General features: G+C 37.7%; 2 protein-coding genes across 2 annotated transcripts; both read left to right on the forward strand.

Annotated features, from left to right (window-relative positions):
• The first annotated feature begins 3,437 nt into the window (after positions 1 to 3,437).
• Positions 3,438 to 5,895, forward strand: Mlc2 (myosin regulatory light chain 2). The gene is made up of 3 exons (XM_073080180.1): positions 3,438 to 3,562; positions 4,639 to 4,815; positions 5,170 to 5,895. Exons 1-3 carry the CDS (start codon positions 3,560 to 3,562, stop codon positions 5,587 to 5,589), a joined length of 600 nt encoding a protein of 199 aa, XP_072936281.1. The 5' UTR covers positions 3,438 to 3,559; the 3' UTR covers positions 5,590 to 5,895.
• A 3,926-nt stretch (positions 5,896 to 9,821) lies between these two features.
• On the forward strand, positions 9,822 to 16,249 carry LOC140747646 (FERRY endosomal RAB5 effector complex subunit 3). Its single transcript, XM_073080181.1, has 8 exons — positions 9,822 to 10,068; positions 10,739 to 11,066; positions 12,155 to 12,376; positions 12,851 to 13,024; positions 13,870 to 14,056; positions 14,867 to 15,050; positions 15,423 to 15,541; positions 15,746 to 16,249. Exons 1-8 carry the CDS (start codon positions 9,888 to 9,890, stop codon positions 15,965 to 15,967), a joined length of 1,617 nt encoding a protein of 538 aa, XP_072936282.1. The 5' UTR covers positions 9,822 to 9,887; the 3' UTR covers positions 15,968 to 16,249.
• The last annotated feature ends 20 nt before the right edge of the window (positions 16,250 to 16,269 follow it).

Genomic DNA, 16,269 nt, shown 5'->3' on the forward strand with positions numbered 1-16,269 from the left:
ACAACGATTACAACAATTTACTTAGCGGATAGATGCTGTATTTGCAACTTATTTAGCCGAAGATTTTATACCAAATCTTTGTTAAAAGTGTCTGGTAATTAAACTTAGATACTTTTAAAATCTTTTTTCGTATCTAACTTGCATTACACGAGAACTGAAGAATTTAACTTAACTCTCCGAAATATCAATCTATCTATGATCATTACGATTAGAATTCATTCATTCCGTTCAGTTGAAAGAAGTCCACCGAAGCACTCTACTACCCATGAAGTGGTACATACCCACTAAAGAAAATCCTAGCGTGTTGGTTATTGTCTTAATGTTTGCTAATTCCTCAAAACATAGTGAGGAGGGATTCCAAAGAATAATTATGGTATAATCTCGGCGTGGTCTCCATCAGCGCGCGCCGCCCGCGCCATTCGATTCGGCTCATCCCGCGCTATTTTCAGCACTTACTCACGCCATCGAAATAGGGCTATTGTAATCCACACCGATAGGTCACCGTTCGAATATCGAGCCGTGTTTTTCGTACCTGGATATTTTATATGGAAACATACTTCACTACAATAAACATATTAGTTTAGCGTCGTAAACGCACTAACTCTAAAACCGACGACGGAGACTGGCGTGACATGATTACCACATCGGTCTGCTGCCTGACTCATATAAATGTAGGTTTGATTTCCAGCCAGGCAAAACATCGTAAAATGAACGGACTAAATGTCGTTATGGCATTATGAGTCCGAAAGCGATGCTCTTTAATGATATAGCAAATATAATAATCGTTCTAATTGGGGTTATCATCTAATCAGCCATACGCATTACCTTTATTTTCATCACTCTATATAAAATTATAAGTTAAAACAATTTTTACAGTATTACTTTTTAAGTCTTTAGGGACTGTTCTTTATAATAGGTATTTCAAACACTCTTTAGCATTCACACACGTAACTTCATTCATCAAGCTTTCATACTTTAATTCTGTGTCAGAACCATCGATGACTTATAGGAACATTAGTGATCGAACTCACCTTTCCACGGATTTTTCTGTAGGTATTGATGTTAAAAACGCACCTACGTTAAAAATATTTATACCTACATTTAACCGTGTTTCGACTCGTAGTATTAGTTTACTTAATAATGCTGCCACAAAAATATCAAATATATATAATTCAAATATATTTATACTCTATTACGTAGGTAGGTATATACTTCTAAGAAACAACATTTTCAGTTTCATTAATGCATCAAAATTTGATAAAAACGAACATAAAATCATTTCAAAATGCGGTTTAAAAATACATCATCATCATCAACCCATTACTTTCCCACTGCTGTTCACGGGTCTCCTCTCATAATGAGAAGGATTAGGCCATAGTCCACCGCGCTGGCCAAATGCGTATTGGTAGACTAAACACACCTTTGAGATTTTCTTTTATTTTATAAATCTCTCAGGTAAGCAGGTTTCCTCACGATGTTTTCCTTCACCGTTTAGCAAGTGATAATTAATTTTCTAATACGCAATTTTGAAAAATCAGAGGTGCGTTCCTGGGATTTGAACGAGAGACCGAGATTCTTAACCACCTGGCTATCACTGCTAAAAATACATGTCTGACAGATAATATTTTTCTTATTGTAACTTATTGAAACATAGACGCTCGATTTTACTGCCTAATCTGGCGATATTTTATATACAAAATATCAAAATTTCTAGCAATTGTCAAATATCGATCTTTGGTAGGAAAACATTGGACGGATTGATCAATAATAATGGGCGTTAGAAATAACACTAAAATAGATGTTTCTATTATTATTCCGATTGAGAAATTATTGGCATCGATAACCATTCGAGATTCTAAATCACAGGGAGCCAACAACGCACTTAATTACAAATAGATCAGCTATGATGCATGCTCCATTTAAAGCAATTGCTGTAGAAAGTGCTTAAAACACGTTTATATACACGTGATTTTTTATGATATCAATTTAGCATGAAGTCAACCTTATGGTAAACCTGATGCCCATGGACATCTGTAATCAATCCTAGATAAGACAAATGTCCTATGTGAGGTCGGCCACTGATGCGTTACCCCCGAGGAATAAGTTGGAATGCCTCGGATAAGTAACTGCGCTCGGATCATTTCAAGGATGTATTAGGGGAACCACACCCTTGAAACCGCAATACATTGCGCTTAACACTGCTTTTACCAGGCGGATATAAGAGTGGCGTTAGTGCCTCTAAAGTCGAACCACAAAGCGCTCACCATCATCACCTTTGAAATTTCATTAAGTAGTAATTATCAAATATTGCGACACAGATACATTACCAACGAGTAATAAAAATAAAACTAATGTCAGCATAACAGAAATCATTATGAATATACACATAATTATGATATTGGTCACTTTCTTTTCAACACTACCAAGGACTACGAAAAATGATAATGAAACCTTTAAAAATCTGGGAGATTCTTGATTACTTACGGATATGGTTGTTAAATAAATTGTTCTTTTATTCAAATAAGTAATTTTACATTTATTGACAAATTTACTCGTAATTAAATAAGGAAAGCAAAATTCGTTGTAATAAGAAATACTCCTAATTCTAATATGTATAATTTAAAATAAATACTGTTTATTAAGCATTTGGCAGACCAAATGACAACATGAGTAAATATCTCATGCGTTTATCAAACTGTGTCATCGCGTCTCATTAAACGACTCATGAAATAATATTAAAAGATCATTGCACCATTGACCTTAAACTTAGTTTTTTATTCAGTATACTGTTGATCCTATTATGTGTACAGGTCAAGGATCTGGATAAGATTCTTTCAAATTCAATGCCAAGGTAGATAAAAACAAATGCAAGCCTCATTGCAAAGCTAAGCGAAATATTTTAAACTCTACATAGTAATATAAAATAGTAGCAGTCTGTAAAAAGATTAAAGAAATAGATTGATGATAGCATAAAATTATACGAGAAATTCATATCATTGCGATACATTACATGCATGTCGTTTAATTTATTTTTATGGAAAATTAAGAGTGCTGCCAACATTTTTACTGAGATTATTTGATCAGTTGTAATATTAAATTGTTACCATTTTTTATCGATATTGAACAATTATAGTAGAGAGCCATAAATTCCCAGAATAAAAATATTTAGATAAATAGACGGACATTCACAGAAACTGAATCCACAAAATTACTCTAGAATATAAACATATTTTTATTCCGTTGACTCATATTCCCGGCAGATTATTATTTAGTCCATCAAGTCATCCCGTTTGAAAAGTGAAATTCGGTCGCAGGTGAGATATTTTTAAATTTGTACAATGGCTGCGCGGCTGAGCCCGTGAGCGAACCGAACTGTTCTGATGCCGATTCGTCTTGTAGCTATCCCATTTGACGAACTATATATGGAATCGTGTGCGCAACAGGCGGGAGACGGAGGGGGGAGAGCCTGTAGGATCTCCGAGAGGGAACGAAATCTCGGAGTCAGGGTGGGACTGCCGAGCGGTTCAGTCTCTCTTTCGTCGATCCAACAAACAGCACAATGGTAAGTGCAAGTGACACGAGTGAGGCCACAAGTGATTAAGTGAAATGTGAAGGAAGTGGTGGAATTGTAAACAATGGAAGTGAACTCGGTGAAAAATTATCTGACGTATAACAAGTTGCTTTCGCGAACGCCGTTAATCTATAAGCAAATCGGATCTTATAGTAAGAATAAAACGAAAAATAAAGTAATAATTGCAATAATCGTCTTAACCATGGAAATCCGTTAAAGTTAAATGAATCTTTGTCCAATTAAATGCACTTAAAAAATAAACCAAATTCAATTTAGATAAACAAATTAAAAAAAATAGACAACAATTTGAAACTTTTTAAAACAATTAACATCGCGAATGTAATAACTTCGAGCTGTTTTTGTCAAAAATAAAAAAATAAAATGAAATTCATAAAGAGCATGGGATGGCAACGAGTTAAATTGGAGCAAATGAATCTATTTCTGATGCTTTACGTAATACACAGTCGGAGCTGGCTCGTGTAAGCGGACGCCGATTGCAGTCTAAATATAAAGGCGCCTCGACGCCTAAATCTGGGAGCAAACCGTGAAATGAATTTAAAAATAGAATTATTAACGGCACGCGCGGAATATGATATTCTGATTAATCGAATCAATTAACGCGAAGTTTAGAAGAAACTGCATTGGATTGATGATTAGGGATAATATATTGAAATTCTTTCGGGATTATTCGACACGTATTTTGGCCGGGCATTGAAAATCTACAAAAGATGTTTAACATGGCAAAACCCCAAAAAAATACAATTGATAAATTATCTTATACAACTAAAACGAGTCAATTCGCGAACACATAAAAGAATCTATAGACAACCTTAACAAAAATGTTACCTAATCATCTATTAATAAAATTATTGAAAAGAAAATCATATGAAAAATGTTGAAGACTTAACGAAAGGTAAACACGTAAATAAATGGAGAAATCAAGCTCTTTTAAACTCTTTGATACTTATGGCGAGCTCGTCCACTTTGGAATATTTTGTGAAAAAAGATAAACTTCCATATGTTAAAAAACTAGCATCTTACTGACGAAAAAAAATATTTCTCTTCAGGCGGATAAGGAAAAGAAGATCAAGAAGAAGAAGGCAAAAGAAGAAGCGCCCGCTGAGGAGGCGCCCGCTGCTGGCGGTGGTGAGAGGCAGTCCTCGCGCGGCAGCCGCAAGGCCAAGCGCACTGGATCCAATGTCTTCTCTATGTTCTCGCAGAAGCAGGTCGCTGAATTCAAAGAGGTAAGCACCGAATACGTGCACACAAGTACTGATTCTATACCAAAAACTTGACATATAATTGTTTCAATTGTTAGTGTCATCAATTTTTTTATTATACGAATTATATCCATGTCTTATGCATATTTTCTTAGTACAATTCATTCCTTAGAGCTATTACTATTAATCAAGACTGTTTAGCTCGTGCTCTGCTGTTTGTTTTATAAACACACACCGACGCCGGTAAATGTTATGATTCCTCTTATAGCGCACAGAAGACGTGACGTATTGATTTCAATTTGTGATTTGAAAAACTATCACATTTTTAACCATTATCTACTAAAACGTTTAGTAATTTATATCTCTTTTATTTCCCAGGCCTTCCAGCTAATGGATCACGACAAAGATGGCATCATCGGCAAGAACGACCTCCGCGCCACCTTCGACTCCCTGGGTAGGCTCGCCACCGAGAAGGAGCTCGACGAGATGGTCGGCGAAGCGTCCGGCCCCATCAACTTCACCCAGCTGCTCACCCTCTTCGCCAACCGCATGTCCGGAGGCTCCGACGAGGACGATGTCGTCATCAACGCCTTCAAGACCTTCGACGACGACGGCAAGATCGACTCCGAGAGGCTGAGGCACGCCCTCATGACCTGGGGCGACAAGTTCTCCGCCGACGAAGTCGACGAGGCGTACGACCAGATGGACATCGACGATAAGGGCTTCATCGACACCGGCAAGCTCATCGCCATGCTGACCGCCAGCGCCGAGGAGGAGGAGGGTGGCGAGGCCGCGTAATTCCAATACCATCGACTGAGGAGCTAACCACGGAGGTGCACACCGCCCGGCCGTTCGGTTCCGTGACATCGGATTAAACTCCATGCGAACCGATCAATTTTTTATTTAATTTAATATCACTTATGTAATTTATTGTTTCCATTTTTTAATTTATATATAATGAAAATATAGTTCTACTATACCAACAACTGTAGTACTAAAACTGTCCCCCGTCGGAAGTGTACTGCGGCGCAAGCCACGAATGTTGTAATGAATACCATGTATTCATGTTATACTTTGTTCAAATAAAGTTTCGATCAAGTCTGACTATAATGAATGGTCTAATACCTGGCCATGTTATTTAAGAAATCTGGACTTATCATTACACACCACACCACATTCACCATACACAGAAATACTCCCCGGAATAAAAATGGTCTCTTGCATTTTAATTTAGGTGTTTTAATTTTACAACAATTACTTACTTTAGGAAATTATTATCAAATTCACAAAATTAAGTTGTAAATACGAAGACAATGTGAAATGACTTAAGAATTATTCACATTATTAGTATTTTTAGCTGCGTAAAACATGAAATGATATACATTGATATAATATGATATGTCGATAGATACAACGAAATAATGTGCATAAAATATTTCTATGATAGCTTAGTAACACACATGTGGCAAATATTTCAGAATCTATATTTAACTCACACGAGCACAAGAAATTCCGAGGCCATTTATAAACAGTAAACTAAAACCGTTCTGCATCTCCAAGGAAGTTGGTATTCTATTTCAGAAATGAGTTAGTGGGCCATATGTTTAAAGAATTAACGAGAATAAGATTTATTCTAAAGGTATGTTACAAAAATATCTTCGAATCTTCGCCTTTCTTAGACATATGAGCATAGCTCAGCCCCATCCACTTTTATAAACGGACTTACATGCATCATATTTCATATCATGTGCTCAGTCCCCGATTTCACATAAACATAGCCCTGTTTTTTGAGATACCTCGTGTTATTCTTTGCTACTATTTGGGACAACTTGTTGACCAGTTGCAATCAGTGCATTGCATACTTTTATTAAATATCAAGAGCAAAATAAGTACTTTAACAATAGTATAGTCCGCGCCAAACCAGTCCGCTCTGAAGTTGTTGCGAGCAGATGTAGTCGTACAATTTGCTATGGCGACGCGATTCATTTCTATATTCAGAGCGGACTAGCAGTTTTCCGCGTATTATACAAATCGCTATATTAAACAAAACAACAGACATGGTGTATTTTTATATAAGCACCACGAAAGTAACAAAGATTTCGTGCTTTATCGTCGCATTAACAAATAATTGGCTAAGAGCAAGTTGAACTCGCTCACTGAGAGCTCCGTACTAGGGTTGTTGCGAATATCGGCATCAGCATCAGCATCCGCTGATTATCAGCTTTCTTTTAAATATCAGCATCAGCAGCCGCATCCGCAACAAAAGATGCTGATATTTAATGCTGATATTGAAATTGTAACGTGTTCGTTGAAGGCGGGACCGAGCTTATATCACGTGGAGTTTTAGCCAATCACAGAAGTTTATAAACACAAGTTGTCATCAAACAATCATTCGATTGTATTGACAACGTAAGTTGGTCAGATATCAATAACTTTCGATCATAGTTAAATCGATCAATAACAGAATTATGTATTCAATTCATAATGCCACATCCAGTGAAAAGTGCAATATGACCAAATATTTTGTTATTGAACAAAGATACGACACAGTGTAATTTTTGTAAAAAAATAACAAATAAATGCCGACTTCTGTGTCACTGTAGAGTGGAGGGTAGCTGAAGTGGATGTTGGTTTGGTTTTGAAGTCGGTGCTAAATATATTTCGTTGGATAATGGCGTAAACAGCGTGTTTAATATGAGCGCCGGCTTCGGAGATATGTGCTGAGCCAAAATTTGTTTCAGTTGATTTTTGCTTTGTAGTGACATGGAAGTCGATTGTATTTTTTAATTATTATTTTTTTTTCACCTTTTTTAGTGATGACATACTAAAAATCTTACAAATGCACTAGTCCCCCTTACGATTTTTGAAAGTTGCCCTCGATTTCTCTGGTCTGCCATCATCAGACCCTTATTTTCTTATAATGGAACTACTTTGGAAATATCTTTTTTTCCAACAAAATAAAAATCATCCAGTTCAGTTCATAAACGACGAAGTTATCCGCGAACAAACATAAAAAGACATATATACAGTAGAATTGAGAAACTGCCTCATTTTGTGAAGTTGGTTGAAAAAGACTATTCTCGTAAGGGACGTACGAATACCTCAGTATAAAATATATTTATATTTAGTATTTTTAAATATCAGCATCAGCATCAGCTGATATTAATCTGAAAAAATCAGCATCAGCATCACTTGTCATAGCCGCCATAGAAGTGAATGCATTGTGAAAATTTGAACCGTCTACCTATTACGGTTCAATATATAAAGCAAAAAACATCGAAAAATATTGGTTCCTTTTAAGGCGACGCCCATTGATTTTCAACTTTTTTATTTTAGTATTTGTTGTTATAACCCTATATAGGTTAGCATAGTAGGTTACCTTTGGACGCCTTTGGTTATAACGGCCACCCTTATACATACTTTGTAAGAAGTTCAAGTGTCTATCTCCAGTTCAGGCTCAGAATAATACTACATATTGTTCTGAGGGTTCAGGTCATAGGCCAGTGACAGACGGACAGAGGGACAGACGCCCAGACGGTCAGACAATGGAGGCTTAGTAATAGGGTTCCGTTTTTACCCTTTGGGTCCGTAGTCCGTACCCAAAGAGTACCAAACCAAATACCGAACCTGTACCAAAGGACTTCTACTAGAACTACTTGTAGATTGCAAAAAAATATATAATATAACAGAAATTTTGAATCATGACTATATTTAAATCATCAAACTGATTCATATTTTGATAATGCATACAAACAGTTGTTATTTCATTTTCACTTCATATATTATCAACTCGGAACTAATGAAATCAAAGATACGCTCGGATTTTTGGAGTTTACTCCTTGAAACGATTTGAGTTATAAGGCCCGGTACGGAAATTTTATGAGGAGTAAAATCAAGTGTAACACGAAAAGTTGAGGCGTAACGGAAACCAAAATATGAATCAGGAGTGCTTTTATTAATTTAAAATACAGTAAGTTCAAATCCCATATGAAAGTAATTATTACAATAAAAATAATTAGCAATATATAAAACATTAAAACGTCATTAACTAATTTGTTTACATTTTTGCATAAATTAAGTTATAGGTTTGATCATTTATAAACACTGTGAAAAATATGAACATTGGCGCCATAATATGATTAACAATCTTTTATGAACGTTTTTTAAAGAAGAGTAACATATAAAATCAGTAAGCAATTGAATAAGATATAATATTAGCAAAATAAGTTTTTAACATAAAGAGGCTTTTGTAAGTTACTGATATATTAATTTAACTTATAAAAATGGATGCATTATTGATCAGCACCATCTATCAACGATAAACGGGCAAAATCAAAACAGTATTATTTAATATTTATTACAGAATTATTGCTAATGAATTATGTTCAAAATAAGTTATATAAAATTAGCAATACGTTTTAAATGAATTCTAGAATTATAAAACATTCAGAAACAATCCAAATTACATATAATAACATGTTTATTGAGTCTCATATAAATTTCATCCGTAAATTGCAACAAGGATATTTTATAGATGGCAAAGAAATTATAATTATTAAGTTTTATGTTATAAAACGTTTAACATTGTTTTAAATATAAATAATTATATTATATTAAAATTTACTTTAATATAAACAATTATATTAAGTTATCATTATAATATTTGGAACCAAAATACATAGATTGATAAACTTGCAAACTTACAATTTATAAAACTTGCCACTAGATGGCGCTATTTTATATTATTTTGTAACATACTTTATGTAATACGCATTTTTGAAGTAATATAAATAATCCGAATAATTACAGATATATGTTTGTTTCTCTTATCATTTTAGCAGATGCGTTCATTTACCTACCCTTTTTTCTATTCGATATATATCATAATTATCATTCGTAAGGAGTAAACTCCAATCGTGCGTCGTAGCCGACACACACACACACTTTTATTATTATTTATCTGTAAGTACTACCAATCAATGTCAATTTTGTTTACTGTCAACGTCAGTTTTGACTTTTACAACGTCAGAACTTGTCATTTGTCAAATTCTTAAACAAAGGGGTGTTTCATTGTTATTATTTGTTTGTTATTAAAAATGTCGACAGAAACAGTCCAGAATACGGTGAAAACATTCAAGTTCTCGTTCCCGACATGTACGAACGAGGAGGTGCTGTACAAACTGGAAGTGCCGGTGGAAATACCGCACGCAGGTTCGCCGCGCGAGTTGGTGCAGAGGGTTATTAAAATGTTCCACATTCCTGTGTATTTAGAAGACGGTGAGTATGTTTATTATTGTGTGTAGAAGTTATACATATTGCCCATTCATGTAAAACTTGGTTAGCTTCAGCAGAAGGCTGTATCGCAGTATAGAACTCATAATCTCCGACCACCACTAAAAGTAACGCAAAAATATATTCAACTACAGACACCTGCAGCGAAATAAAACGTGGCATATTAATAATGTCTCACGAGGTCGTATAATCAATTTACTTGTCCACTACCTACATTGGACATCTATAATCAACCACAAATAATTATGGTTCAAGTTTAGATCTTTAAGTAGGTACTTAATTTTAACAAAGTGTAATGGTAAGTTTTATAACTACCTCAAGACTTTCTTTTTATCACGTTTTTGCTTGACCTGTATGTATGTAATGGAATCTGTGAACTCGATTGTTACCCTCTTTGATCAGTCTGATTAATTTAAAATTTAGTACACTTATCAAGAACTGATGACAATACACAATTTTAATAATTTTATCCAATTCCACTCGTCAGAATTGTCAGGATTAACTATTTCTTTGTGCTATTTCAGTGTGGTTTTTAGTTTTTAAACTATAATTATTTGTTAGTTTTGATTAGAAGAAGTAATACATACTTTATTTAAATAATAAGATAGATGATTATACTATTCATCTTCAATCCTCTATCAAACATTGTTGACAGAATTAAATGAAAAGTTAGCCACATTCATAGCAGACGAGACAAAAAACTTCCACAACGAAAGGGATGAGAAACTTTTAAATCAATTGAAAAATAGTGAAATTAATGTAGAAGGGATAGTCAAAAACTGGGAGAGACTCTTCAAGGAGAATGTGGTGGAGTTTGCAGAGCAGAAGGGCACGTCAGATGAGGAGGTGTTTGCTGCAGCTTACCACAAGCTGGTTCACTCACCTGCACTGGAGACCATCCTGCAGGTGGAGAGCTCCTATGCTAAGACTGTGATGAACATGCTGAAGAATCGGGATGAAGATATCAAAAAACTGACACAGGCGTAAGTAACATTGCACTTTACAACCAATAAGTACCTACATTATGATTATTTAAGAAAGGTATGAATTAATCGACAACCCTTGACATACACGTAAAAGAACATAGCAACATATAAATATAGTAAAACTGTGTTTCAAGTATTTCTAGGACTATTTCATTATTTCAGATTAATTATAGCTACCATTATTTTGTTAAGATTGAGGTAGAATATAGGCCTTATTAGACCACCCAATTTTGAGGGACCCTAACCCTAACTAAGAGTGGTGTAATAAGACTTAGGGAGTTAGTGTCCCTATTTAGGGCGATCGGATCATCCCGATCTGCCTAGCTCCCTAAGCGCCCTGCAGATCGGGTAGTGTAATAACGTTTAGGGCGGTTAGGGAGCTCAGTTGCTTTTGCTTTTGTATGTAAGGTGTCACCAAACTCAATAAGTGTTCAAATTGTTCTGCACCTACTCTGAGATAATTCCTTAAATCTCCCGGTTCAAGCACGCTAAGTATTTGCATATTTGAAAGCTTTTCACGTAACCGCAAATACTCTTTCACCCAGATCTTTCTCTTCTTTCTTTTTTTAATATTTGTTATTGCGAGCATGGTTGTCACTGCTACAGCAACTTTTTGAAGTTTCGATACTGACGACGGCATAATGTAAAATGCGACAATACGTTTATCTCTCTAGACATTCGCGTATAAACTGAGTTAGGGCCCAATTTGCAGAGAAGTGTAATAAGCGCCGCACTAACTAGGGTACATGCCCACCCTGGATGCAGGGCCCTTCATATCGGGTTGTGTAATAAGCGTTTATAATAAAAATATGGCCATATGAATTCCTAATCTAATGTGTGCAGTTTAGCTGAAATTCAATGGCTAGCCATCCCTGGACATGTGTAATCGCTAGACTTGGAATCTCAATCTCAAGTTTGCTACAGATGCATTGCTACCACTGAGGACTTAGTAAGAATGCCTCATATAAGTCTCTCTAACCATGTTCTTGTAACCAGAACAAAGCAGCTTAAAACTATTGTTAGTAGATCAAAATATAGGACTGTGTTTAAGGATCTACTTTCAAAATTGGTCCTATTGTCACTAGGCAAACAGAAGAAATGGAAGAGAAAGTGCGCCTCCTGAATACATCGTCAACAGAGGAGGAGATTAACGCATTAGCTGCCCAGCATTTCGAACAGCAGAGCTTAGCGGCGGGCCGCTGGGACTCGCAGCTGGACGCGCTCCGCCACGCGCAGCGCGCCGCTCACCGCGCCTGGCTCATGGCCACGCTCGCTGACTATCAGGCCGACGAGAGGATTACGCCCAGGTATATTTCACATTAATTTTTCACTAATTGTGTAAAATACATACAATAAAGGTAATACATACAATAAAGGTAAAAAGGGTTTAAAGTTTAAACCATAATCCACCATTGGTGTGAATTGGTGGTTTACACAGTTTTGTGATTTACTTTATAGAACTCTAACATATGTAGATTTCTATATTTTTGTTTGTCATTATTTTTTTTATTTATATCAAGTTCTACAAGTATGTAACCTTTAAAAATCACATATGCATACTTAATATTTGAAATATTGATCCTCAGCATGATCCTCATCATTCTAAGCGGATTTTATGTATACAACTAAATTATCATTATTTACAATGTTCATCATTTCCCCCAACATGAAATATACAGGTATATCCTTAACAATTACATGACAGTTTTTCTCTTCACCATATACATTCTATTAATTCCTCTAACATATAACACTATCTCATGGCTTAAACGACGTTCCAGCAACTCCCCACTATGCACATTCCCGGCGGAGTTCCCGCTGGTGCGAGCGCCGCCGCGGCCGCGGCTGGAGGAGAGCTTCACCATACACCTCGGCAGCCAGCTCAAACAAACACACAATATACGACTCGTTGCTGTAGATATGATGGACCTGTGCTGTGTTGATCATGGAGACAGGTGAGGGTAGTATATAATCTAAAATTATTTAAGGAGGTAGTAGTAAAAATTTCGAAGCGATAGAATTCGTTTTAGGTTAGGATGTTTGTTGAAATGCAAAAAAAAAAATAAGGCCAAATAATAGCAGCTGGTTGCTTTTAAAAAGAATCTGTTTTGTATATGTAGAAGTCTTTTTTCTACTAGGTTTTTGTTATTTGTGTGTAGTTTAAAGTGACCAGATGTCCCGTTTTTCGGTTGTCTGTCCCGGTGTCCCCAACATTAACCCCGGGAATCAAAAATTTCCTGTTTTTCGAAATGGCGTGAAAATCGGCAGAACCGCGTTTCGTCGCTGATACTCCCGCACGTTCTGTCGGTTGTCTACCAACAGGGCGATGAGGGGAAAAGCGATAAGCTTGTGTTAAATTTTGATTCATGATTTTAGACATTTATTACGTATCGGGCTTATAAGTCACACATTAGACGATCTTGTACATTTTGACCTTGAGTTCGCCCTTATCGCTATAGTAATAGGCGCTATATTTGCAGTGCAAATGTTTCGGCAGCGTTTTTGTTTTTATTGTCACGAAACCTGCTGACTAACGAAAAACTCAATGTCCCGAGCTGTTTGATGTTTTGAGTTTTGAGCCGAATGTTTTGAGCCGAAAATAAAATGGTCAGGTTAGTGTAGTGCTACTGTAGCACTTTCCTGTTTTATAGTAGTGTTTGGTTTGGTGGATTGCAAATCAATGTATAATGAACCTTGATCTGATATGATTATATTTAATGTGCTATTTTCATTATTGTTTGAATTGAAGTATTTTAAACTATCAACGTGCCATTAGTTAACCTGTAAATGTCCGGTGTAGCGAGGCGGCGGGTCGCGTGCAGCCCGCACTGGCGCTGTACTCGGGCGAGCTGAGCGGCTGCGTGGTGCTCGCCGAGGCCGCGCCGCTGCGCTCGCCGCTAAGACACGCCGCGCGGGCCTCCACTGAACACCACTTTGACGATGTGGAACTGCAGCTCAGGGATATTGTGGAGAAGATTAGGGAGCCTGTGAGTATCTACAATGCTTGTATTGATCTAGTTACAATGGAATAGACTCCATACTTAATTCATAAATAAACGTCTAACAAAACGATATTTCAACCTATAAGATAAACGAAATTGTAATTGTGAATCTCTACAATGCTACTATTGATTCAGTAATATAATGGTGTCGACCATGAAACAATATGGGATAAAATGATGTTTTTGTGAACGTGCAAATCGTATAACTTTCTAATTTTAACTTTTTTCTTATTAATATGTTATAATAAGGCATAAGTCACTTCTGTTTGCGATGACATCGATTGAAAACTATGACGCACCTTACGGTGTACGGTGTACGAAAGAATTAATTTTTGATCTTGTGTCGGTCGGCTGCACGGGTTCAAAAATGTACACAGTCTATTCCCACACGCAGTACACACACCCACACAGGTAGATCTCTTTGGTGCATCGTAGTGTGTATGGCAGGCAGAGGCGGCGTAAAGCGTTGGCGAGGTAGGCCACCGCCCACGGCCTCGCGACCCAGGGGTACGCGCACCTCTAGTGGTTAACGAAAGAAAAAAATGGTCGCAGAATGAACCCATTACTGAAATCTATGTGACATTTGTAATTTTGTAAAATGAAATTAACTTTTTAGACTAGGGGCCCCCATTCCACTCCCTGAGGCCCCGGGCCTCTGACGGCCTTAGTACATGACTGTTTACGGTTGTATTGTTGCAAAGAGCAAAATTTATTTTGCCCACATAAAATTTAGGTCTTACGTCGCCACTGGGTCAAGCTAATAAGAGCGTAAAAAAATGCGCATTATGTATCCAGGCGGAGAAGCGCAACGAGCAGCGTGTGGCGGAGCAGGCGCGGGGCGGCGGCGGGGCGGGGGGTGCGCGGGCGCGGGCGCGGCGCGCGCTGCAGACGGGCGACGTGTTCGTGACGCGCCACAGCAACCTCGCCGAGCCGCACGTCGTCTTCCATCTCGTGGCTGACGACGACTCGCTCAGATCCGGTACACTAGCTAACGCATTACACGTCCGCCCATTGATCGAACCGATGTGTAAATATTTTGTCTTCGTTGTTTTACAGGAGTTTCATACTTAGATTCTTTGTCTGTTCAGTTCAATTGTTGCGTTAAAGAGGTTATTAAGTAATTCTATAATTAAAGTACATGCAATATACTATATTAAATAGTTTCAGAGCCACATTTTTTGATTACATCCATAATCCAATAGATTCTCAAATGTATTTTTACAAGATATATTCTGGTCCTGACTGTAACTCTGGTGTTATAAGTTAATGTTGTAAAATTTTATAAAAAAATTATTTTTATTAAAAACGCTATTTCTAAATAAATAATTTTATATTTTTTGCTTTGTTTTAGGAGACATTACATCTCGTCATCCAGCAATTCTTGGACTTCGCAACATCCTTAAGGCTGCTTGCTGCAATGACGTGACCAGTATCGCTATACCTTTATTGCTTCGGCAGGAACTCACAGAAGTATTATAATATTTATTTATATTGAAATAGTAAAGAAGTATTATATTCCATTAGGTCGTAAGTGACTAATGTTGCCCACGGATATTTGTAATCAACCGTCCCTCCGGAGTCGAACCACAAAGGGCTTTATCATTCTTAAATATGTAGGCGTAACTTTTCTGTAAAAACAAATAATTTGAATTTGTCGCTTTCTTCGTCCACCAGGAGATGACGGCGGCGTGGTGCCTGCGGCGCGCGGAGCTGGTGCTGAAGTGCGTGAAGGGCTTCGTGCTGGAGGCGGGCGGCGGCGGCGGCGCCGAGCTGCGCACCCTCACCGCCGCGCTGCCGCCCGCCGCCGCGCCCGCCGTGTTCGCCGCCGTCGCCGCGCTGCTGCCCGCCATCTTCCGCGTGGCCGGGCCCGTGCGCGCCCGCCCCGCGCGCCGCTAGCCCCGCCCCCCGCCGCCGTCGCCGCGCTGCTGTCCGCCATCTTCCGCGTGGCCCGCGCGCCACTAGCCACCATCCTCACATATGAAGATAGTATAGTCCGCGCCGCTGCTCTGAATATAGAAACGAGTCGCGTCGAATAGCAAATTGTAAATATTAGCTAAACGAAGACAGCGCGAGATTTGCGGCCCCAGCTACTGCCGGAGTCCTGACCATCCACCTCTTGTCATATGGGGATTGCGGCTGACCCAAGGGCACCTCCTGTGAGGCACGGGCCTCGGCTTAGGTCAGTTACATTATTACAA

This window comes from Epargyreus clarus, unplaced genomic scaffold (assembly GCF_041222505.1).
Source record: "Epargyreus clarus isolate Ecla_fem2 unplaced genomic scaffold, WU_Ecla_fem_2.2 ptg000002l, whole genome shotgun sequence".
Lineage (NCBI taxonomy): Eukaryota > Metazoa > Arthropoda > Insecta > Lepidoptera > Hesperiidae > Epargyreus > Epargyreus clarus.